The following is a 22,928-nucleotide window of genomic DNA, read 5'->3' as shown; positions in this document are numbered from 1 at the left end:
TGGAAGTTGGATCGGGTCGGTTTAAACAGCCTCCCCCCCTCCCCTTCCATCTTCCCATTTTCCTCACCCTCTGCTGTGGTGAAACTGCCGCAGCTCGTCCAGGAAAGCGAGTCCCTTTCTCCGCTGCTCTGCCGGGCTCTTCCCCGCCGAATTGGCCATCGTTTGGGGACGAAGGAAATTTAAAAAAAAAAAAAAAAAGAGGAGGAGGAGGGGGTCCGGGCCGGGCTCGAAAATAAAAAGCGATCCAACAACAACAACAACAATCCCCGGCTCCTCCTCGTCTCTAGGAGACCCAGGCGCCCGTGCTCGGCCGGGGAGCAGCCATGGAGAGGGGCTGGGGGGAAAAAAAAGTTTAAAAGGGCTCCGGCGGCCCCCGCGGGCGCTGCCTCCTCCGCGCGGCGCCCGGGCAGGCAGCCCCGCACCCCGGCGGGGGCACCTCGCCGCGACTCCTTCCCTTCCCTTGCTTCCCGCTGCTCGCTGCTGCCGCCGCTGCTGCTCGCTGCCGCCGCCGCTCTCAGCGCCGCGAAGCCAGGCGATCCAGCCCGCACATGAGACTCAACATGGTGCTGCTGGATCACACAATGAATTGGGTTACTGTTGTGGCGGGGTGGGTGGGTGGGGGGGAGCCGGAGTGAGGGATTGACAGTGTGTGTGTGTGTGTGTGTGTATGTGTGTGTGTTACAGACGCGGCTCCATGCAATCGCGCGCACACACGCACACACACACACACGCGCGCGCACACACACTGTACGGCTACGGCAGCGGCGGCGGTGGCGGCGGCGGCGGCGGCAGCGGGCTTCACTTCTCTTCCCTCTCAGACAAAAAGATCCGAGGCCGCCGTGCGGCTGCCTGGGCCCGAGCGCCGCACAGCGCGCCCCGCAGGCCGGTCCCGGCACTGCAGCGGCCGCGGCTCGCGAGGCAGGAGCCAGCTCAGCCCCAGCAAAGCAGTTCCTGGCGGGGAACAATAGGCTCCTCTCGCCGCTAAGGGCTCATCTGCAATGTGCCGCAAACTTCACACAAAGCCGGGCGGAAAGAGACGAGGGAGAAGGCGAGGAGGGAAGGGAAAAAACGGCTACTACCGGTTGTTGCAGGGTTAGGGGCCAGGGAAATGTTCTCTTCTTCCCGGGCTGCGGACGAACGAGGCGCTCCAGTGCCTGCCTTGACGGGGAAGGAGGAGGGAGAGACTGATCTGAAATACAGACATGCAGTGTTTTTAGCTCAGGCCACGTTGAGATTGAAAAAAACAAACTAGACCGAGTCTGTTGGGGGGGTTTTAAAAAAAGAAAAAAGGGAAAGGGGCATTGGAGAATTCTCACTTTGAAAAAACTTCTGAGTGTCTCGAGCTGAGAGGTTTTGAGCCAGGAAGTCCCACAAAATGACAAGGGGGATTTTGTGAATGCCCCATGCAAAGGCCCCCAGCACACTCCCTCCCCTCCTTTCAAGAGGTTCAGAATAAACTTCCTAATTAGGCAGTCTGACCTCTTTCTTCCAGTGAGAGAGACAGGCAGACAGCACACCCTGGGACTCAATCTTCCAGCTAGGTAAATAATTTGATTTAGAGTTCAAATGTATGTATACTCATGCATGCATACACATGTGTATATGTGTATGTATGTGTGTGTGTGTGTGCACACATGCACATTCATATATGTAGCTTTAACTGAGATGCAGTACTTTGTGTTTGTGTGGGTGCGTGTGTGTACTACAATTACTACCATTTTATGTTAATATATAAGTGGAGGTGAATTTACCCCTCTTCGCTGTAGGACAGGGGTGGGCAAAATGCGGCCCGGGGGCTGGATACGGCCTGCCAGGCCATTCTATCTGGCCTGTGGGGCCCCTAAAAAATTTAGAAAATTCATATTTATCTGCCCTGGGCTGCCTGTCATGTGGCCCTCGATGACTTGCCAAAACTCAGTAAGTGGCCCTCTGCCCAAAATAATTGCCCGCTCCTGCTGTAGGAGGAGCGAATAGAAACAACTGCTCAGGTAGGCTCCCATGAACGGTTATAGAAAGGCTGTATATATATATATCTAGATACACACACACAATACCACATCTGAGTTAAAAAGCAACCAGTGTTGCAGCCTTTCTATAACCATTCATAAGAGTCTACCTGAGCAGTTGTTTCTACTCTGTCCTCCTACAGCAAAGAGGGGTAAATTCACGTCCCCTGAGCGGGCGTCACTTACAGTAAGGCTCTGGGCACTTCCTTGTCCCTCTCCTACATACACAGGTAGGACCCCAGGGGGATGCCTGCTCTTCACCCAGGCTATGATCCTGCTTCTGTTCAAGTAAATGGGAGCAAGGGCCTATACAGTGTAAACAGGCTCCCAGAGGAGGCCCTCTCCCTAAAGCCGGTCCCTCATTTGCAGTAAAGTCACCCAGGTGGGCACCTGCCCTGCCTGCACCATGCCATAAGCAGAACTGCAGGTGAAGACTTGTTGGAGTTGATGAGACTTCAGGGGAGCATTCGCCCCTCTCACACAACAATGTGAAATCCAAGGCCATATCAGGCCTTGAGTTTTTAAGCAGAACTTCTCATTAAAGTCAGAAAGGAGTTGTGTTTTAAAATCAATGGCACATTATGGCCTCCAGCGAGCATTAAAGGAAAAATATAATCCCCTTATCCTCCACGTACTAAGTTATTTCAGGGCATAAAACCTTTCCTTTCTCAAATGTTTCCCCCACCTTGGCTGTCGCGGGGGGAGGGGGGGGCGGGGTATAGTCCATATACCACAGGGGTCACCTAGTTGGGGTGAACTCCCAGGCAGCAGCTGCAGTCTCCCACCTCGGGGGCTGAGACCTCGCCCTTGGGTTTAAAGGCTCCCAGCCCCGGGGGGGAGGGGTTTGCTCCTTAACGGGGGGTAGGAGGGGGCAAGACTGCCAGAGCAAAGCGACGGGCTTCACACGCCTTATGTCCTCGAAACAAGCCCGGCGAGAGCCTCCCCCACGACGGCGGCACACGTGCCTTGGCGCGGCGCTATAAGCGGGGACCCCCGGAGGTCGGTCACATTGCGTAGCCGGGCGGTCGGGCGAGGTGGGTTTCTGTGCTCAGCATCGCAACTGCACGCGGTCCCTTACGTAACTGCCAGCTGGGGATTCCCTAGAGGGGTTCACGGCGTGCAACCATTACACAGCCCCGGCCCCGCGCCACCGCCGCCCTCGGGCTGCGGCTCCCGCCCCGCCGCGGCTCCTCGCTCACAAAATGGCGGCGCCCATGGAAGCAGCAGCCCCATTTTGTGCCTGCCGAGCCCGCCGGCAGCCGCTGAGCCGGCCGCGCCGAAGAAGCAGGAGGCGACTGCGACGCGGGGCAGGGAGCGAGGGAGGCGAGCGGAGGGAGGGCTTCCCCGCGGCTCCGGCCGCTGCCGACCGGAGGCTTCGTCGGGGGATGGGGCCGCGGCGGGCGCCGGGCCGGGCCGCGCGGGGCTGTGACAGGCTTTGCCGCCGCGGGGGAGGCTGTGCTGAAGCCCGGCTCCATCCCCGCGAGCCGACCGCCTGATGTAACCGGCCGCGGTGTGGGGCGCTGGCGTGAAGGGCAAGGAGGACCTAGGCTCCCGGTGCAGCTAAATAGGTCACTTTCCGCGCTTAATTACTGTTTGTTTCATTTCAGCGCGTCGCCTCCGGAGCAGACCGGCTATTAAGCTCGTGCTTCGAGTCACACTAGCCGTTTGCAAGGTACAAAATGTCTGTGGTAGGCTCCAGCGCTCGGTGTGTGCCCGCCAGCTGGCATGGGTGGCTTCACCTTCACGGGGGCTCGCTTCCCATGGTCTACCTGGCCAGGGTCCCCGCCATACGATTCTGAAGCTGTTTGCAATATTGTCATGCCTTTGTTTTTTTGGTCCAAATGAGTGGTTTTTTTGAGGGTGGGGGAGGCAGAAGAGGAACTATTGAATTGTGGTATCGCTCAATTTCTCAAATCAGTCTAGGTACATTTTTAATGGCTGTGGAATGCAGGTGTCCTGTTGATGGTCGAGATGTTATTAATTACAATTCTAAACGTGTAGCAATCGCTCGCTGTGTGGCGTTCAGTGGTTATGAAATATCTCCTTTCCTCTTGTGGGACATGATTAGAGTCATACAAATTAAATGTCGGTGGAAAGAAGAAAAACCTGACTTGCTGTAACGCTTTCCTTAATAATCCATTACTGTGTAGTTAGTTCCTGGGTTCAGGGCTGAGGATTCTTACACAATGTCAATTGAAAGCAAAAACACACTACAAGTTAAACCTGAAGTTAAACTGTGCAGTACTCGTTCAGTATGTTAGTATTTTGTGAACAGTGCAGATTTGAATAATTGTAAAAAGACAAACTGGGGCATAAAATCACCAGCCTGATTCTTCCCCAGCACTGTAGTTGCAGTTAATTTTTTGAACCTCTACTTCTGTTTTGCTTGCTTGTTATGCTTGCTACCAACTTGTCCCATGGCTACCAGGCCATGACTGTTTTTGCCAACTTGCCACTATTCCATCATGCTTTCTGAAGGGTGGAATATCGCTGCTTTCTGATCCTGCTTTCACTGCTCTTGAATCTTAGCAGCATTAGTTGCTGCTGATCAGAAATGTTGATTTACTAGCCATATGCTACTTACCTAAGGAATTACTATGTTATGTTAATAGCAATTAGTAAACCCTTAAAAATGAACTTACTGTATCTTGAGTGTTAGTAGTCCCGATAACTGCAATCTGTTGTTTGACCTAGAGAGGACATTAACTCCTGCGTTTCTTGGGACCCTGCAGACAGTAGTGTGTATTAGAGGATGAAATCCTAGAAAGAACTAAGAACAATAATCGGGTGTTGAACAGTTGTCTAGAACTGATACACTTCATGTAACAGTGAATTATCAGTGGAACTATACATATACAAGCATTTCTAGGAACTTGGCACACATGTCAAAGTGCACTTGTTAAGTTTCATAGTTGTTAGGGTCTGAAGGGACCTTAATAGATCATCAAACTGGACTCCCTGCCCTGGGCAGGAAAGAGCACTGGGGTCATATAACCCCAGCCAGGTACTTGTCCAGTCTCCTCTTAAAGGCCCCCAAGGTAGGGGAGAGTACCACCTCCCTCAGAAGCCCATTCCAGATTCTGGCAACCCTTACTGTAAAGAAGTTCTTCCTGCTGTCCAAACTAAATCTGCTTTGTCAATTTGTGGCCGTTGTTCCTGGTTATTCCAAGGGGTGCCCTGGTAAACGGAGCATCTCCTATTTCTTTGCTGCCCCCCCCCCCCCCCCCAATTAATTTGTAAATGGCCACAAGATTCCCCTCTCGGCCTTTTCTTGTGGAGGCTGGAGAGATCGAGGTCCCTCAGTCTCTCCTCGTAGGGTAGGGCCTTACCTGCAGGCCCCTAACCATATGAGTGGCCCTCCTCTGGACCCTGTCCAGGTTATCCACATCCCTCTTGAAGTGCGGCACCCAGAACTGGGCACAGTACTCCAACTGTGGCCTGACCAATGCGACATAGAGGGAAAGTATCACCTCCCTGCACCTGTTCGTGATGCATCTGCTAATGCAAGATAGAGTGCAGTTAGTTTTACTGATTACTTTGTCACAGTGGTGGCTCATGTTCATCTCGGAGTCAGCTATGACTCTGAGATCCCTTTATGCTGCTGTGCTGCTGAGAAGGTCCTCCCCCAACCTATAGGTGTGTTGGTGATTCCTTCTCCCTAGGTGCAGCTCTTTGTACTTGTCTTTGTTGAACTGCATCCTATTCTTTACTGCCCACTCTTCCAACTTGTCCACGTCTGACTAGATTTGATCCCTTCCCACTAGTGTTAGCTTTACCCCATAACTTCGTCTTATCCATGAATTTAGACAGAGTGCTCTCCACGCCCTCGTCCAAGTTGCTGATGAACACATTGAATAGCACAGGTCCAAGGACCGAGCCTTGGAGGACCCCACTACCTACATCCTTCCAAGTCAATACCAATCCGTCTACCACCACTCTGGGTGTGACCCTTAAGCCAATTTGCCACCCACCTGACCATGTAATCATCTGTCACGTCGCTCAGTTTGTTTATGAGAATAGGATGAGATACCATATCGAAGGCCTTCTTAAAATCCAAGTAGATGACATGTTTCTGTGCTTGTATAGCTCACTATTATGCAAAAACACACTTATCAGGCATTTAACCAGCAAAATAGCCACTTTTCCCCTCCACTAGTATATAACCCTTTTTAACTCTTTGTTACAATTTACTGTACAGCCTATTGCATTTTATTTGCATACATATCATAAATATGTTTTATTGATTTGTACAGTATTTCTATCCTATATGTTAAAAAAAAGTTCTTGTAGCATATGTACAAATGAAAAAAGAAACAGTACTTCAGAATGGGAAATCAGATAAGAAGTACAGGGTCTATTTTTACAAATTCTTACTCAGAAGTAGTTAAGTGAAATTAGTGCCAATCTGAATTTACATGCTTGATCCCTTAAATATTATGATTCAAGAATGCTATTTAATTTAAAATATGGCTTTTTAAAATATTTGGCTGAAAGGGACTTTAAATACTACAACAAGACATCAGAGAGAATCCCAAATGCATCTTCAAAATCGTGACTGTGTAAACAAAACAAGTTAGTTCGGCAGCGCTAAGTTCTGAGTACTTGGGGTTGCAATAATTCTGAGGGAGGTTTGTTGTTTTGCATATAGCACACTCCTGTGTATAATACTCGCCTGTTATTTTGAAGGGGAGCCTGCAGGGGGGGAAAAGAGTCTTTTATTAAGGTAAGTGAATCTGTAGCTACACACCAGGTTTGACCCTGTGCTCTGCCTCTGGGACCGCGTGCTGAGCCTGAGACCATGTCCTATGTTGGACCCCATGTATTGCCTCCAGGTCTACATGCCGAGCTTGGGATGGTGCGTTGTGTTCAGGATGGACCCAGCACATGGCTCTAGAGCCAGTGCAAAGTCCAAGGTTTGGTGGATAGCCCCAAGGCAGCACAATGGGTCAGACCCAGCATATGGCTCTGGAGCCAGCACACGGCTCCAAATCTGGCATGCAGTCTCAGACTTGGTGTATGGGGTCAGACCTGGCATTCCCGGTCCCAAGCCATGTGCTAGATTGGACCTAGTGTGCTGAGTCTGGCCATGTGCTAATCTCGTGCTCCAGACCAATCCAGCATGGTTGTGGGGGGGGAGCTTGCTGTTGGTCCCAAAACTTGGAGATGAAAAGTGTGGGGAGGGAGCCTCCCCACTACCCCCTCCCCATCCTGATTATCAAATTTCCAGATTGGTAGAGATCCCTTTTTCTTGCCTAAAATGCATACCCCAATTTTTCCCCAACTGGTTTTAGGGGGAAAAATGCAAGAAAATGGGTTATATGCGAGAAAATGGAATATAACTAACTTTTTAGATTCTTAAATTGGTGTAGCTCTTGTGTAACACATAGTCAAAGCAAAAATACTTGTAATATATTCAGAGCTCTAGTAAATATCTTATTAGGTGGAATTCATGAATGGCTAACTGATATAGATTCATAAAGAAATATTGAGTTGCTCTTAGAAAATAAGTTATTTTTCCATATGAATAGCCTGTATAAAAGTATTGTTTTGTGACTGCATGTGTTAATATGAATTGAAAGATATCACATTTTTGCAGCCACACTAGCTTGTTTGATATCTAAAAATGCAAATATGAAATTATGAACTTGCTTCCATATTTCTTTTTCTCTTTCAGTGTTAAAAAAGAACTCTTGGGGATGCATTTGGCTCCAAATTTAAGTGTATTTGTAGTTTGATTTTTGTGAAAGTTTCCTAAATGAACAAAGACCAGCAGTATAACTTAAGTCCAGTGGAATTAAAAAAACAAAATAAAAAACCTTGAAATAACCTAACATAGTGTTTGGAAGTCCAGGTTGTGTGATACTTCTTGTGTAGGGGTTCTCAAAATCCTGGATGGTCAACAGGCAACCCAGCTCACATGCTTCACACTCATCTTCCTTAAATTTCTGCAGAATTAAACACTGCTTAATTTACTCTCTTAACTTACTGCATGAAACCTTAGTTAGTAAGCAGTTGCTTTAGTTAGTAGATGCCTATTATGCAATCTGAGATGAGAAGGGAAGTGTTTATCTTAATCTTAGGAAAAGTGGCTGAGTCAATTTATGAATTTCTGTTTCATGCTATTGAAACACTTGAGAAAACAAAAATGTAAAATTAAAATGGACTGGTAACTGACTTAACAACATTTCCATGCTCTAAGTTGGTTTAAAATTCTTAAAGTGGTGGAAAAAGTGTGATTACCTAAAAAGATTTTATCTTCTTAAAAAACAAACCAAAAACTATTACTCTTTAATTTGTTAGCTGTTAGGTTATCAAGTGAAGATGCAATTGTATGGACTATTGACAAGCGAGTAAGTATCAGTGCAGCTGGGTACTGCTGTTTTAACTCTAGAAGTCTTGAGTACAGTTTTAGTTTCTTTTTCTTTTAAAACTTACTCCATTGGTTAGATTTAAAAACTTGAAAATCACACTGCCTTTAAAATATTGTACTTCATTCTAGTTATAAATAACACTTAATCACTACTAAAGAAAGCTGGTTTTTTGAGGCTGTTTATTTTGAACATAAAGCATTATCAAATGGATGGTCAATTTCAGTTCCTGTTTTGTGCATTAACATGGCATCAGTCTTGTGCTCTGGGGTGAACTTCTGGGCAGAGTCTTCTCCTGATACTGTGATAGAAGCTCTGCTGTTCCAAACAAATATTTTATTTTTTAATTTTGAGGCAAGAAAATGGTGGGTATTGATCCATTCATTTTCTATCCCCAAAACCTGTGACTGAAAGGCAATTTCTGGGTCATCAAGCCTAGACCCCTGCTGTCAAAGGCAACCAAATCATATAATCCCTTCCTTTCATAAATAGGTCACGGATGGAACTGGAACATAGGGGCAGAGGAACCCTGCATGCAGTTGAGGGACAGTGAGGTGTTCATGTATTCTCTTAAATTCCCCTGGAAGTCCTGTGTAGCAGTTAAGAAGTCAGGACACCTTGTTTCAGTTTTTCTAAAGAGATGGGTAGGTCTGAGATGTGAAAGAAAGGGTATGCCCAGGTATGTTTGTTGTGAACAATAGCAACACTAAAGAAACTTTTGACTTTTAACAAGGACCAATAGTTCAAAGGGTGTTCTGGGCAATGGAATAGCTGATAGATTATGTGCCAACATTTTGTTACTGGTTTTCAGGAAAACAGAGTTACGAGACATACAATTAAAGCATAGCCTTTATTGTTTCAAGTTCTTTTTGGACTCTTAACTATAGCACTGCCTCAGTTCACACTTAAATCATGTTCTTAACATTTTTTGCGATTTTAAATGCAGAAATGTAGATTCTGAAACATGATTTACTGACAGCAAATTACATGATCCTCAAATCATAGGTTACACATAGTTTTATATGCTGACCGAAGTAGCGCTAGATAGGAGTTCTCAGCAACCTCTAGTTAAGTACGCTCTCTTTACTAAACTACCTTCTGTATTACTTTCTCTATGATGAATCTACTCTAATCCTATGCATTTTACAAAGTCAATGGTAATTTTTAAATGCTACAGATTTAGTTGGACTGAAAATAACAAAAATGAAGTCAGTATCTGGAGAGAGGCTTTTTGAATTTAATTTTTGATTTATCACTTGTATGTCATTGACTTAGTTTCCTCAGACTTCACTTTAAACATTTCAAGTTTGGGGGTAATTTCTTGGCTTCCCATTATGACCTGCATTGCCTTGGGTTAGGGTTACTGTTCTGAGCACTTTAAAACAATCTAGCTCTGTGGCTTTACTCTTGAAGCATTTGTTCAAATATTATAATAATCTTACTGTCAGGCTTGCCATCTATACAGTGCTTCAGGGAGACTTCCAGTTTCAATCCCTGCCTTCAGGAATTCTGGAACATGATTCACAGAAGTTTAGGGCTGGAAGGGACCTCATGAGATCATCGGGTCCAGCCCCCCTGCGCTGGGCAGGAAAGAGTGCTGGGATCAAATAACCCCAGCAAGGTGTACATCCAGTCTCCTTTGGAAGATCTCCAGGGTAGGCGCCTGCATCAGCCCCCCTGAAAATCTATTCCAGAATCTGGTCACATGGACTGTGAAGATGTTTTTCCTTATATCCAGTCTGATATCTTCAAGGAGTTCATAACCATTGCTTCTGGTTTTTCCCTGGGGTGCTTTAGTGAATAGTTGTTTGCCTAGCCCCTATTATGCGTTTAGGCCAAAACATAATATTAATCTAGTTTTTAAAAACAAGGTCTTTTTTATAACTACATTTGTGGTAACTGTCATTGGAGCCAAGTTCATTGTTATAGTTGTCCAAATAGTAGCTAGAAACATTTGTTGCCTTCTTTAGTCTGTCAAAAGATCTAAATTTAAAAAGGGAATTAAGTGTATTTTCTATACAGATGACTAAAGATTTAAGTGTGTGTGTGTGTGTGTGTGTGTGTGTGTGTGTGCGTGTGTGTGTGTATATATAATTTCACACAAATTACATTCAAAGAATGTTCAGGTTGCGAAATTTGGTACTCAAAGGTTAGGAAATTCCCTCATAGGCAACTTTGATTAGTCCTTCTTGCTTATTGTAATGTGTGTGTTTTTTGTTTTTTGGTTTTTTTTTTGTTCGTTTTCTATGAGAACCCTCCCTCTTCCAGTCCATAGAATGAATAGTACTCGCTGAATAAGCTGTTACTCAATATTTTGTTTTCCGCTGCTATGGCCCCTTGTGTCCCTACCTGCATACTTTTTAAATCCTTCCTTGAAAGTAGTATTCATACATTTTTCTCATGGGCTTCTCTATAATGCTCAGTACTATTTATGCAGCCCTTAGATACTGTACTAATCACCTTATTTGCTCAATACTTTAATGAGGTGGTGATTATTATCTCAATTTTAAAGATGGAGAACTGTGATACAGAGAAATAAAGGCCAAAAGTGTCCACTCAGTTTGGATACCCAGTTCGATTATCGGTCCATTTAAGCTTGTGAAAATACTGCAGTGATGGATCTTATCATAGACCAGTGGTGCTCAACTTCTAGCCTGTAAAGCCACATCATCTGGCCTGTGGGTCTTCCCACAGATCTGGAAATTTGGCAGCACTGGCAACATTAATTGCTGCTCCCCAGCTGCCAAATTTCCAACCCTGTGAGGAGCCCTGTGGACTAGATGACATTGCCCTATGAGCTATATCGTGCTGGTGGATTGTGGTGGGGGGTCAACATATGGGATCACTGTGCAGCTGGATCCAGCATGTGGGACTGGGCTAGAGCACTAGATTGCATGCACAGGTGAACCTCATGCACCAACCCTGTGCTGGGATTTGCCCTGCAAATCAACCCCAAACCACTCATTAAGACCACTGGGCCAGAAGGGTGAGCACTACTGTCATAGATAGTACAGTATTTCTGCATCCTAGGTCTTAGAAACTCAAAGTTGCCACACACAGGATGAAGAATACTTAACAAATGGCTTGAGCATTTTTGATGTAGGTGAGTTCCTTAATATTTCATTGGGCTATTTTGGCAGAAGGAGGAATAAACTCCAGTTATTCAGGAAGTATTCAGCTGCCTTAATCATTTTTGATTAAGCAAGGATTTTTGTTAATATCTTTTATTGGATCAATGAATAGTTGGGAAGAGATGTTACAACCTGCTTTTTAGGCTCTCCCCAAGTTCTGGGAACCATGAGACTATCCTTTCTCTTCAGGTAGTTCCTAGGTCGTTTTTTACTCTAGAACAAATAAGGCATCAATCTTAAAGAAAAGTCTTCTTTTTGTAGACAACCCCGATTTCATCATGGTTGAATCCCTGATGAGACAACAGTTCATCCTTTGTACTTCTCTCTCCCTCATCTTTACGAGTCCTTTTCCAAGTCTAGTCCTTCTATGAACATTCCCAGAAGTACATCTCTTCTCCTCCCCCCCCCTCTAGTCAGACATCCCTCCTCTCTGCCTAGGTACGAGAAAGAGGATTAATTATAGTGAAGGAGTTTTCCTGCTCCAAATGTCGATGCCTAGCACCACCTCAGGTAGGAGTAGCTATTGCAATGGAATTCCTATTTAGACTCCAGCTTTCCAGCCTGGAGCCTGCTCAGTGTGGATAAATTTTCAGTTTTAGTGCCAAAAAAAATTCTTTGCTGAGTATGTGCAGTGATGCTTCAGAAGCTTATGCTTGGTCAGATTTGTTTCTATGGAAAAGCTGTCCAAAAGGAAAACTGCTGATGCAAAATCAACATCCTGCCAAATTCCAAGGCCAGAACATGGGGGTACTAGAACTTTTCAGTGACTTTTTTTTTTTTTTTTCATGTGAGCACAACTATATATTTTTTCCCTAATCTTGATCTTCAGAACAATAGAGCTACTTTTACTGAAACTATCTCAAACAAATCAGCCTGAGGCAGACACCTGGTATGAAAAATTTCAGCCCAAAGTGTTAGTTTGGCAAAGTCATAAGCAACTTAATACTGGTTCTCAGAATGGGATATCTTGCGACTTGAAGTGCTACCATGACTTAATCCTGAAAACACTTACACATTTGAGTTGCTGTTCATGTGAATAATTAAACTTAATCCCAAACTAATCATTTGTGTTCTACAGATTTTAGAAGCCAACTTTTTTTTTTTTTTCTTTATGTAAGGACTTCATAGGTGTATGAAAAATGAATTCGTTTTCTTGGTGGTTTTGTATGCAAGATGCTAAAATAGTAAATACAGGCTGTTTATCTGTTTATTTAACAACATTTAAGTAGACTTCCCTGATCATAGCACAAGAGCACCTTGAATTATTTTTTTCTAACTTTGAACCCAGTTCTGAAAGGTGTTGTAGGAACTGTTTAAGAAATACTATTTCCTGAGATACTCAGGGTATGGACAGGCATTCAGTATAAAACTAGAGGCATGGAGGCATTGTAAGCTGGAGGGCTACCAAGTTTTTTCTTGGAGGCAGTCTCTCTAGCCAGGAAATGATAGAGATGGATACTCCTTGGGTACCCTCACCCCAAGAGGATCTAGATTAATGACGGTCTGCTAGGGAAGGTTGTCTATAATGTGCTGGCAGAGCCCCCAGCTTCCCAGCTCTGCTAGCCCAGGCAGGGGACACAGCTGCCTGGTTCTACTGATCACCCACTCTGGTTAGTAGAAGACGGATTGGATCTCTGTTGGCTACAGACTGAGACAGAATCACAGTGGCCTAGCTGATCGGTGGAACTGGGCAGGGGCATAACTGTCATTGCAGCAGCAGGGTCATCACTGGGTGGGCTAGCAGGGAGCCAGCCACTCTCCACTGAAGTGGGAAAGTGGGGACTCTTGAGATGCTAGGGGGTTCTGGAACCCCCCCATAGTGCTATACATAACTGTGCAGGTGTTATACACAGCACTACAAATGCCAATGTCTTTTTAGTACTACATCTTGAACAGCTGTACGCTTAATTGTTGTAGTGCTATGAGGGCATATATGGTGCTAACACTTGTCAGTGGCCTAAGTTAGTCAAGATCTCCATGGGTGTATAAAGCAGCTCTCTGAGATGGCCAAGGAATAAACCTCTCATTACAGTAGATGCAATGATGATCCAGGTTTGTGCTTCTTGTGTAGAGCTGGACAAGGTGCTGCCACTTCTCCAACCACCAAGTCAGATGAGTCCCATGACCCATTTTTCTTGCTTATAGAGGGGTTTATAGAGGGAAAGAGGCTGGTTCAAACCTGTGGAGGATGCCAAGGAGCCAGAGCCTCAACCTGGTAAGTGCTGCCTTCCATTTGTATTATTTTAATAATGCTTTGTAAAAGAGACATCTTGTATGGATGGCCAGTCAGCTTTCTTTTTGCATTTTAGTAAATTATGGAGTATTTGGATGGCTCTTTCAAAACTATGGTCTTTTTCTTCCTGCTGAAGCGTTATTGCTGGGTCAAAGCGTTTTTCAGGGTGGAGAGGCAAGTGTCACGAGCATTCTCCTTGGAGCTGATGGGTGGTATTTGAGGGCCTGAGTATATAATTTACACCTTTCTTGGTGTTTGGGATGACTACTGTTTTTTATTTTTTGTTTGTGAGTATGGTGGTCTTCAGTAACCTGCAACGCAAACCCCCACTGACTCACCCCTGGTTGTCATGTGCCATCCCACCCTGAAACTGATAAGGATCCTCAATTATAGCCTACAGTTGAAAAAGATCAGAACTTGAGAGAAATATTCCCAGCTTTCCTGCTTTCAAGCAACCTGTGAACCTGGCCCAACTCATGGTCAGAAGCAACTCCCAGTTGATCTACTTGTATCTAATGGAACATTCATGCCTTGAAGAAATTTAAAACCTGTCAATTCATCTCAACTGCTACCATACTAAACACTCCCCACAACCATCAGGATCCATGGATCCTACGCATGGCTGTCCCAGAATGTGGTATATCTCATCCAGCATACCAAATGCCCTCATTGAAACTATGTGGGTGAAACTAGGCAAAAACAACACTGCAGAATGAACAAATTCAGGAAAAAGTTAAAGGACGGAGACACGTAGACACAGATAGGAGAGCATGTTTCGTAAAACAACTGCTTTCTCACCTTGCAATTCTCATGCTCAAATGAAGTTTACAAAACGCCTTCAGAAGATGGGCCTGAGACCTAACGTTCCTAATTTGTTTTACCGGACATCAAAACCAGGGATTAAATATAGACACTGACTTCATGGCTTATCAAAATCTACCTTCAACTCTGCACTCTACAACCTTCTTCCCCCCTGAAGGATCTTGCTCTTTCACTTACCAGTTTATCCTTCCTAGTGCCATTCTCTTGTCTTTTCCCTAACCACGATAATATCTCCGCTCTTTTTATAGCTCTGCTCTATTCCTTTAGGCAGGCTGTTTTATTTACATATAGAGATTTTTCACAGGTTATTGCCCTACTTGTTACTTAGAAGCAGACACAGCTTGAGCTTTCTCAGATGTAAAGCAGAGTACTTTGTGTTCAAAAACTTGTCTGAAATCTCTCCCAGCCATCCAGTAAAAGATACTGTATTTATTTGATTCCAAGATAAGGTTTTAATATGCAGGAAAAAAAAACTCCTCCTCTTCAATTGATTATGAGGTGGCAACTGCTATGGCTCTGGCCCCAACCCTGGGGCACCCCACAGCTGCCTTGGGCCCTGCCCCCCCATCTCCTTTCCCAGACCCATCTTCCTCATACCATCTGTGCATTCCAGCATCCTCAGGCCCCTTCTGCCCCACCCCTCACCTTTTGTTTTCCATTTATCTTTGCTCCAGTGCTGGCTGGCTCTTTCTGCTTCGGCCAGGCCCTGTAGCAGCAGTGTAGGCTCCCTGCCACTGCTATGGGGCCAGACTAGAGCTGTAGCCCTGTGCCTCGGGCTGAAGCAGGGATGGAATCTGCTGCTGTTGGAGTAAGGGTAAGTAGAGGGCGAGGAGGGTAGAGGCTGCAGGTGCGGAAGAAGCTATGGTGGGGGAAGATGGGAAGGGCGGGGGATTGAGGCAGCAGGTGGTGGGGGTGGGCACAAAAAGGGGGGTAAGTGTGGAGGGACAGGAAGCAAGGGGCAAGCTGCCTGTGTCCCCCACTGCTTCCTCCTTTACCTCCCTCTTCACTGTCTCTCTCGCTGCTTATTCCCCCTGCTGCTGCTTTCCCTGCTACGGTAGTGGTGGGGGACAAATTTAAAAAATGATCTGCCAATTAATTAGATTCTAGACATGAAAAATGTATTATAATTTTCAAGTATACAATCTAATATTAGGGAGTCATCTTACATTAAGGGTTGTCTTGGATTCTGGTAAGTATGGTACCATCCCAAAAAATATTCTTGCCCCCTCACATGATTTCCTGAACTATTCTGGTTATAACATCACTCTAAAAGTACCACAACTTTTTTTTTCCTAATACATTTTTACAGTCCACATAAGCATAGTGTTTATAGAATAAATTTTAGTAAGAGTTATGAACATAAGATTATTAAAGAGTAAGTATCATTCATTAGAGTTCAAATTATGTTGACTAATGTGGAAAGTCACCAGCTGCACTAGTCTGTTTCTGTGGGAGCTGCTCTGTCACAGTTTCTGCAGAGAGCTTTGCGAAGCCATAGATGGCAAAGGCCAAATATTTCAGTGCTGGCAGTGGTGGAGTAGGTTCTGGACTACAGACACCATTAAAACAACAGCTAGGTAAGCAGGTTGTCAATGTTCATGGCAAGTAATATCTTTAAATTTGTATTATAGCAGAAATTCTAGCTGTTCAGGTAGTGTAGTTGGTAGAAGAAAACTTGATGGACCACTGGCTATTGACAAGAAACTTTTATTCAATTATGTTTTGCTGTCACCAGACTTCAAAGAAGCCCCTGAACATACTTTTGAGGGGACCACTGTAAGTGTCCCCAAATGCCATCTCTTCTCCTTCCAGGTATCTCCAAAATGTTTGTCCCCTACCTGAAAGAGAGACAGACCCTGGGATGATAAATTGCTGCCCATTGGGAGTTATAAATGATCTTAAATATATGATTTAAAAAGATGCACAAAAAAGTCCCCATACTTAATTGGGTTGTTAACAATTGTTGCCTTTCGTCCGCTGTTTCCAGCCCGCTAATCTCAAGAATGAGCAGGGCTGACATAACCAGAAATGAAAAAAGATGCAAACAGCTTGGAGACTCAGCGTATTACTTGTTACCATTTCTAACCTTCAAAAAAGGTAATGAGTGGACTTTTTGCATACCTTATTGCAGGCACTACAAGATCCGAGTACCTAGCCACACCTATCTTCAGCACGTAGATGATGATGTAGTAATGGGTTAAAAGGAAGCATGTCATGGATGACGTATCCAAAATGTAAAGCAGAGGAATGAAATGCTCTGAACCATTGTGTAAATAGGCTGAGTAAGAGCAGGATCAGAAAAAGTACTTGGCATAGGGGGAGCAGAATCTTTGGAGAGAGGTTATGAAGAAGGCAGTACTTCATACAATAGAACTTCAACAATATTTATGATGGTGTTGAATAAGTGCAAATGCCCACACTCAAGAGAGTTCCTATAAAGTTTGGTGCTCATGCTAACTATGCTCACAGGGTAAGCTTATGCTGTTGGACAGACCCTGCTACTGGTGATGGCACTAATACAGATGCAAGCATAAGCACGTTTTGTTTGTTTGTTTGTTTGTTTGTTTTGTTTTTTTTCCCCCCACACCAGTGCCTCTTCAAATTCTCCATAAGGTGCTGGGACTGCTTCATGACATTGTTCTTCTGGTGTCTTCTTATACATGAAGTTGACCAGCAGATAGCATAATAAGTTAAAAAGGTGGTCTCTTAGGACTGGAACCAAGCAATCCCGTCTCATTTTACATGCACAAAAAGGTATAGAAGTGAGTAAAGAGGATGGGTTGTCTGTTGTTGTGTGTGTTGTTTTTTTTTTTTGTTTTGTTTTTTTGGTTTTTTTTTAAGTGTAGGGGGGAAAATTGTTAATTTGTTTATGCATATTGTTCTGCAATATTTAAATAGAATTTGTTTGCTGTTGATAGGCAGCCATACTTGTTAAGTTATTAATTATTCATGTTTGTGACTTTTTAATAAAGTTCACTGTTGTTTGAAATGCCTACTGTTGCCTGCTCAGTTCTAATGAAAGAGGAAGCTGTGGGTTTGTTTTTATACATTAATAAAATCATTTTGCTGTGTAAGCAACCTATACAATTTACTTAAATGGCACCATTACCCCAAACTAGCTGGTAACACTCACATAATTTGGCAGACAAATCAGAGCTTTATCTATCATAATCCAAAATATATCGAGAACAAATACTGTATGTACATTAGGTGGAAGGGGCTTCTAGAGTTTTAAAAATAATTACAGAATGCATATCTAACCCTTATTGCCTCCTAACATGTTATCCTGAGTTGTATTATGCAGCCTGCAATATTACACGTTAGTTAGATTCCTATGCTAGCACTGAGGTTACCTTTACATTTCTTATCCTTCTTTGGCCCAAGGTTCATGTTGCTTATAGAGGCACTTTCCTGTTGCAGGGAATCGGTTATGGAGCCCATCAGCGTCCACGTTGTACTATATTTGCTTCTAGGTTTGCCTGTTTGGGCAGGGCACAATAACACATTTAGCATTCAGAGCATTTAGGTATAAAGGATTGTGGAGGCAGTGCCACTTTCTTCAGCCCTCCCAATACACAGTATCCCTGTTCCACAACTGATTGTTCATATGGTCCTGTATTAATGTATGGCTCAGTTTCAGAAAAGGATAAGTATAAAGGCCCTTAAAATATTTGGGCAAATGATACTGTGGTCAAGAGATGCCATGGGAAAGCATAAGATCCTGTTTTATCCAGACATGTTAATACTTGGTCTCAGAATTCTTGCATGATGTGTGTTTAACAGTTCTTCCTACTTTTGTGTGCGTTGTCCTCCCCCCATAGTCCATTAAACCCTGCAAACAAAGTGAGTAGTATCCCTTGCAGTTGACATATACTAGTTCCTTCAGGAAGGAAAATAAGTGGCCCCAGTTCAAATTTGAGTATCTCATTCTCTGGAAGATGGATATAATCTCAAACACTTTCTTGATGTCATATTTTCTGTATGCATAAACTTCCTTGTCTATTATTATCACAAATCTTCACCAGTAGCCTGCCACTTAATTCACCATTACCAACCTGGTCTCTGTAACAGTTTCCTAATAGCAATAGCAACCAATTTTTGTAGCAATATGGGCTCAGTTGTGTGCTGTTGTCCCAGCTGGTTGAGTCAAGCATCTCCCATAGTTTTCGAGTAGGTCTGCTTTTTCTCCTTTAAGCTCTGGAGCAATTTTTACTCATCCCATGCCTGTGGAATGATAATCCCAGTACTCGGTGCTAGATTTTTCTCTGCTAGGGATTTTGTTGTATAGGATAGGGCAGCACTTACAGCTTGTATTGTGTCATCAGATTTGGGATGTAGTCTTCCAAATCTGTTATGTCTGATTCCTCACTATCACCTATGTCCTTTGGATCTGCAAGACTGTGCATCCCAAAAGGACCTCTGGAGTCTTCTTGTACAGCTGCCTTGTACAACAATACATGTGCTTCATCCTGTAGGGACTTATGACTGGTTTTATACCGCTACAAGCAAGTTTAAGTGAGGGGTATGTTGGGCTGATATAGCCATGTGTAATGGTGTGATGCAGTAACGTCTGCCTTTAGGGGCTTTGAGGAAAGACAAGTTGTTTCACAGTATACCACAAATTGATCCCTGAAATAGGCTCCTATAGATTATGGCATTGCAACTGAGTTTTGAGAACCATAATGTAGATGTGAGTAAGCTGACTTGACACATGTTCAAAAAACCATTATGGATGAGGAATTGGGGTTCCAATCAGCTGAGTTCAGAGGTCCTGCCTTATAATACCTGGATAAGCATTACTGTGTGAATATGAACCAAGATAAACATGTAAAGTACTGAACTGCCAATAATTCTATGCCTTGCACTTAATCATAGTTATACTGGTAAATCCATGGGTGTTCCAAATACTTGGGAGACAAGCCTGCAACCCTGTATTCTAGCAGTGCACTAAATACACAACTTCCTCACCAAGCATCTGTACCTCTGAATTTATTTGGTCATTTACCAGACCTTTGGTTTTTGAGACAACAGACAAAAATGTTAAATTAATTTAGCATGGGTGGATCTAAGATTTTCAAAAATGGGGTGCAAGTGGTATGTACATCTTCACATATAACACACATTTTTCTCCAGTTAAAAAGTCTAGAAGCATTACTAATATACTAGAGGCCCAGGCCTATATTATTCAGTTTGACTGAAGCAAAAAAAAAACAAAAAAAACAGCTGAAATAGGCATTAATATGCTATATCATACATTTGTATATAAAAACACCGTGAACTAAGTAAAAACAATCAAAAGATGTTTAATTAATCCCATAGTCATTAGAATTAAACATATCTCTCTTTCATACAACAAAATCTAGCCTTCTTGAGCATCTTGACGGTGCTTCCAATGCTTCACTGAAAATTATTTACACACCTGAGGTAATGTTCATCTGAGTTAACATTTACACACCTGAGTTAAAGTTTCTATCTAAAGTTAAGAGCAGGCTGCAGGGCTGTGAAATAGGTGCTATATTATCAGGAGCAGCTAACAAACAGCAGAATTACAGAATAAAGTCTAGCTTGATTAGTGGAACCATTGGAGACTTAAAAAGAAGAGAGGGTTGTTAAAACCTGTGGAATGATGAATTTAGAAGGAATTAGGTAGATTATAAACCATGAATTCCATTGCTGTCTGAATAGAAATGCTGCCAGGCAATGGGCACGTCTACCTGTTCATGAATGCATTGTAATTATGGTGCATTAAGTTTAGTACCTGTTATTACGGGTACTAAACAGTGCGCCATGATTGGTGATACTGCACATTAGAACAGATCAATGCTTTTTAGGTGACGAATTGGACTTAAGTACTTCAGATTAGCATGGTTTTTGCCAGCCACATTAATGTGCAGTAGAAATAGTCTAATGCACATTAAGAGTCTCGGATATACATGCCCAGTTTGTTTAAACTTTGGGTGTAGCAGGCATCAAAGGGTAAAAATGCATCCTCCCTGGGTCCATCCCTGAACATGGCTCCAAAGAGAATGTAAGAATCTTTTACAAGAATTTTAACAAATCAGGGTTAAGAAATTAAAAGCCTAATTTTTATGTAGTGGAAGCAGGCATTCTGAGAATCAGACCTTTCATTCCTACTAGGGATGGTGTTGATTCTAACTTTTCCCTATTACACTCCAATAAGCCTCTTCAGGCTGGGTGACTCCCTTGTTATATCTAAACTGTTTAGTGATCCTCTTGCATCGGCAAAGAAGTCATGAGGAGAACCCAAAAGGCAGCTTTTACAGCAGAATGAAGGATGGGATACTTGTTAAATTTGAACTCTGCCATCATCACTGAAGTTAGACGAATAGAAGGAGAAATGGCAGTGGCAAGATCATGGCTGGGGCAACTCTTTGTCACTTACCCTTAATGACACTGAAGAAAAACAAATGCTATACATAAAGATTGACTTTACAAGTTAAAGGTGGGTCAAGCAGCAATTGACCACTTACATTCTAGGTGTAATTAAATATTTAGTCTTTGAGAGTGCTTTCATTTCTTTAGGAGAATTTCAGTTTTTTCCTAGTTTTGTTGGCTTCTTTCACTTTCTGTTTCTCTTTATTTTGTTTATGTCCTGTTTTTCCTTTATGCCGTGATCTTATATTCTATTCTACTACCCTTTACTCCCCATTCCTTCCTATGCAGGGAGGTGCTGCTGCTACTGCCACTTCACTTCTGTTTACTCTTCTCAGTAGTTAGTCCTGATTGCCACAGAAACTTTTGATTCCAACATTCCTTTCCTTTCCTTTCCTTTTTTCTTCCAGACCATGTGCTTATCATTCAAATAGCAATAGCTTAGGGGCAAAAATATCACTCGTTATGTATTTTACTATGCAATGACTGACTAGTCTAAGAGACCTGCAAAGAAAACTAAAATTATCCCCCTACAAATGTTTCCTTGCAAACATCACTAAAAAGGGCGGTGAAATAGCTGATTTGCCTAATTCTCTGCTAAATTCTTCCTCTAACTTCACTTGGCCAGTTGCAACCCTCATTGAATATAGAAGGTGTGCACCTGGCAGGTTTCAGGCATTTTTTTTCAGTGCAGGATACAACTGTCATCTTGTGGTATTTACAAGAAAACAGAAGTAGAAAGCTAGTTTTCATTTTAAGTGCAACATGTCCTTGTGGGATGGGCAAAGACTATACAGAAATTAGAAGAAACATTTTGGCTACAGAGATCAATGCTACCATATTTGCTTAAAGTGGACTACGCCTGTCCTCGGGTTGTATACCCCAAAGTAGTGCTTTTGGGATAGGTAGAGTCCATAAAGAAGCTACTATACTTGATGGGTATTTTTCCAATGACATTTAAAGGCCTATATAGATTGGAAGATAAGTCTTCATCCATCCTACACTTCAACATTCACAGTATATAACTCAGCAGGCCTATTGGTCCTTCTGTACATCCTCTATCTTTCTATGTATCTGTTCATTCTGAGGTCTATGTATATTTGAACTGAATATAAAATTGAAAGCCATCCTAGTATGGTATGTAGGTGGGATAGGTTGGACTACAGATCACAGAGCAGGGTGGTCCCAGAATAGTCCAACTTAATTTAATGCAATTTGAATGTTAGACCTTACAACAAAAATTTGTGTATGTTCATTATGTGAAATGGAACAAAGAGATAGGGGAAGATAGGAATGGAAATGAAGGAACAAATACATTGTTTACTTCTGGTTTTAAAGGTAAATACAGCTTCAGTTGCAAAGACAACAGTTGTACACCTCCAGTCCAGCTGTTGTGTTTTTCAGGGAACTGAAGAGCATTGTATATAAAAAGCTAGATGTTATAATTAAATTTCACTTTCACTCAGTTTCAATTTCCCTTTGAAACACTCCCAATTAAGTATTTCAAGTAATATCAAAGGAGCCCTATACTTCTGAATGGCAGTGATTGAACTGGAATGGGAATATAATACTTTTCCCTCAAATCAGCAGTGCCTCAGAAGTTGAATTTTTGCACTTTTGATTTTACTTAAAATGCCAAAAAAATAAAAGTAAAGTTGATATTCTGCTCCAAATACCTCCTTAAAACGTATAACTTAATGTTTTGTGATGCATTAAAACCATTCAGAGGGTCGGTTATTTGGTGTGGAGACTGTGTACAACAGTTTGTTTCTAGCAGTGGAAAATTTCCAACACTAGAAATTGTTCTGAAAAAGGGAGAGGTACAGTTCAGTCTGGAATGGGGTGACCACCTTTTCAAAATGCAAAAGCAAGACGCATGCCATAAAAAAAATGGGGTGGGGGGTATTGTGCCATTAACACTGCCTGGAGGAGCTGTACAACAAGAAGTAAGTGTGTGTGGGGGGAGTAATGTAAG

At 43.2% G+C, this 22,928-nt stretch overlaps 1 protein-coding gene and 1 long non-coding RNA gene across 3 annotated transcripts in view; one reads left to right on the top strand and one right to left on the bottom strand.

Annotated features, from left to right (window-relative positions):
* ARID2 (AT-rich interaction domain 2) overlaps nucleotides 1-1,160 on the bottom strand; it is a 172,916-nt gene extending 171,756 nt beyond the window's left edge. Inside the window, exon 1 of one of the 2 annotated variants that reach the window (XM_014601034.3) lies at nucleotides 68-1,160. In XM_014601034.3, the coding sequence (XP_014456520.1) occupies nucleotides 68-159 (92 nt within the window). In that variant the 5' untranslated portion in view covers nucleotides 160-1,160. The remainder of the gene's footprint in view (nucleotides 1-67) is intronic. The other variant, XM_014601035.3, reaches the window with a different exon arrangement.
* Nucleotides 1,161-3,684: 2,524 nt separating this feature from the next.
* Nucleotides 3,685-17,553, top strand: LOC109284427 (uncharacterized). Its single transcript, XR_002091880.2, has 2 exons — nucleotides 3,685-15,374; nucleotides 16,692-17,553. It is a non-coding gene; the product is annotated as an uncharacterized LOC109284427 (long non-coding RNA).
* Nucleotides 17,554-22,928: the final 5,375 nt, after the last annotated feature.

The sequence above is a fragment of the Alligator mississippiensis genome, chromosome 4 (genome assembly GCF_030867095.1).
Source record: "Alligator mississippiensis isolate rAllMis1 chromosome 4, rAllMis1, whole genome shotgun sequence".
Classification (NCBI taxonomy): Eukaryota; Metazoa; Chordata; order Crocodylia; family Alligatoridae; genus Alligator; species Alligator mississippiensis.
This window is presented reverse-complemented; position numbering and strand designations above follow the sequence as displayed.